The sequence below is a fragment of the Antrostomus carolinensis genome, unplaced genomic scaffold, assembly GCF_000700745.2.
Source record: "Antrostomus carolinensis isolate BGI_N321 unplaced genomic scaffold, ASM70074v2 scaffold9308, whole genome shotgun sequence".
NCBI lineage: Eukaryota > Metazoa > Chordata > Aves > Caprimulgiformes > Caprimulgidae > Antrostomus > Antrostomus carolinensis.
In genome coordinates this window covers 10,022-10,954 of record NW_010333707.1, presented here as the reverse complement: position 1 = coordinate 10,954, position 933 = coordinate 10,022, and the positions used below count along the sequence as shown (strand labels likewise).

At 61.1% G+C, this 933-nt stretch overlaps 1 protein-coding gene across 1 annotated transcript in view; it reads left to right on the top strand.

Annotated features, from left to right (window-relative positions):
- Window positions 1-645, top strand: part of WDR31 (WD repeat domain 31) — a gene marked incomplete at its 5' end in the record, with an annotated part of 2,764 nt that extends 2,119 nt beyond the window's left edge. Inside the window, one exon of the mRNA XM_010173953.1 lies at window positions 485-645. Within this exon, the coding sequence (XP_010172255.1) occupies window positions 485-645 (161 nt within the window). The remainder of the gene's footprint in view (window positions 1-484) is intronic.
- Window positions 646-933: the final 288 nt, after the last annotated feature.

Here is a 933-nt window from a genome sequence, read left to right as displayed (position 1 = left end):
CTTTTGGAGGCTTGTGAAAGCTGCACCTTGAGTGTAGCACAGCCCTGAGGTAAAATTTTTCTGGACCATAAGCAATCTGGGAGAAACAGGCACGTAGGAAATGGCTCCACGTGAGCCCTGCAGCTCTGCCCAGTGGGGTCTGTCTGTCCATCCATCCCTGCTTCCTCTCCAGGGAAGGGGCAGAGCCTGACCTCAGCCTGGATCCCTGTTAGCTCAGCCACCACCTGACTGGGCAACGCAGAGATCCCTGCAAGACTTCCAGGGGTTGAGGGACTCTCTGCCAGAGGACATGTCCTGCTGCCTTTGGACGTGGGGATCCGGGACAGCGAGGGGTGCAGCTCACCTGCCTCAGGCGAGCGGATGGACACCGAGGGGTGCAGCTCCCCTGCCTCAGGCGAGCGGATGGACACACCTGGGCTGAGCCAGGAGGTGGGAGGTTGGTGTAAACCAAGCGTCCTGAGTGACTTCTCTCTCCTCTCCTCAGCCTGCCTGGCCACCTTGTGCCTCGAGGGATCGGGGGCGCTGGCCTCGCTGGCCGCCTGCGACAGCTCCACGCTGCTCTGCGCCAGTGGCAACTCAGGAATTCACCTTCTGCGGCTGAGGGACGGCGCAGACCCGGCCCTGGAGGAGGTGGCAGTGTTTTGACCGTAGTGACCTCCCCCCAGAGGCTGCCCTGAGAGGGGATGTGACTCCCCCAGAGCTTCCCCCCCCAGGAGCCCCCACGTCTGTAGAGCAGTGATGTGTGAGCAGTGGGGTGGGGGGAGTGATGGGTTTTATTTTGGGGGTGGCAGGAAGGCAGCAGAGCTGTCTGGAAGAAAAGTCAAATCACAGATGCAGTCAGGCCAAGTTCTCACTCCTGCGAGAGACACAAGCTCAGTGCAGGTGATGGGGACCGAGGGAAAGTGGGATGAGCTGTGAGGAGCCAAAGGGCAG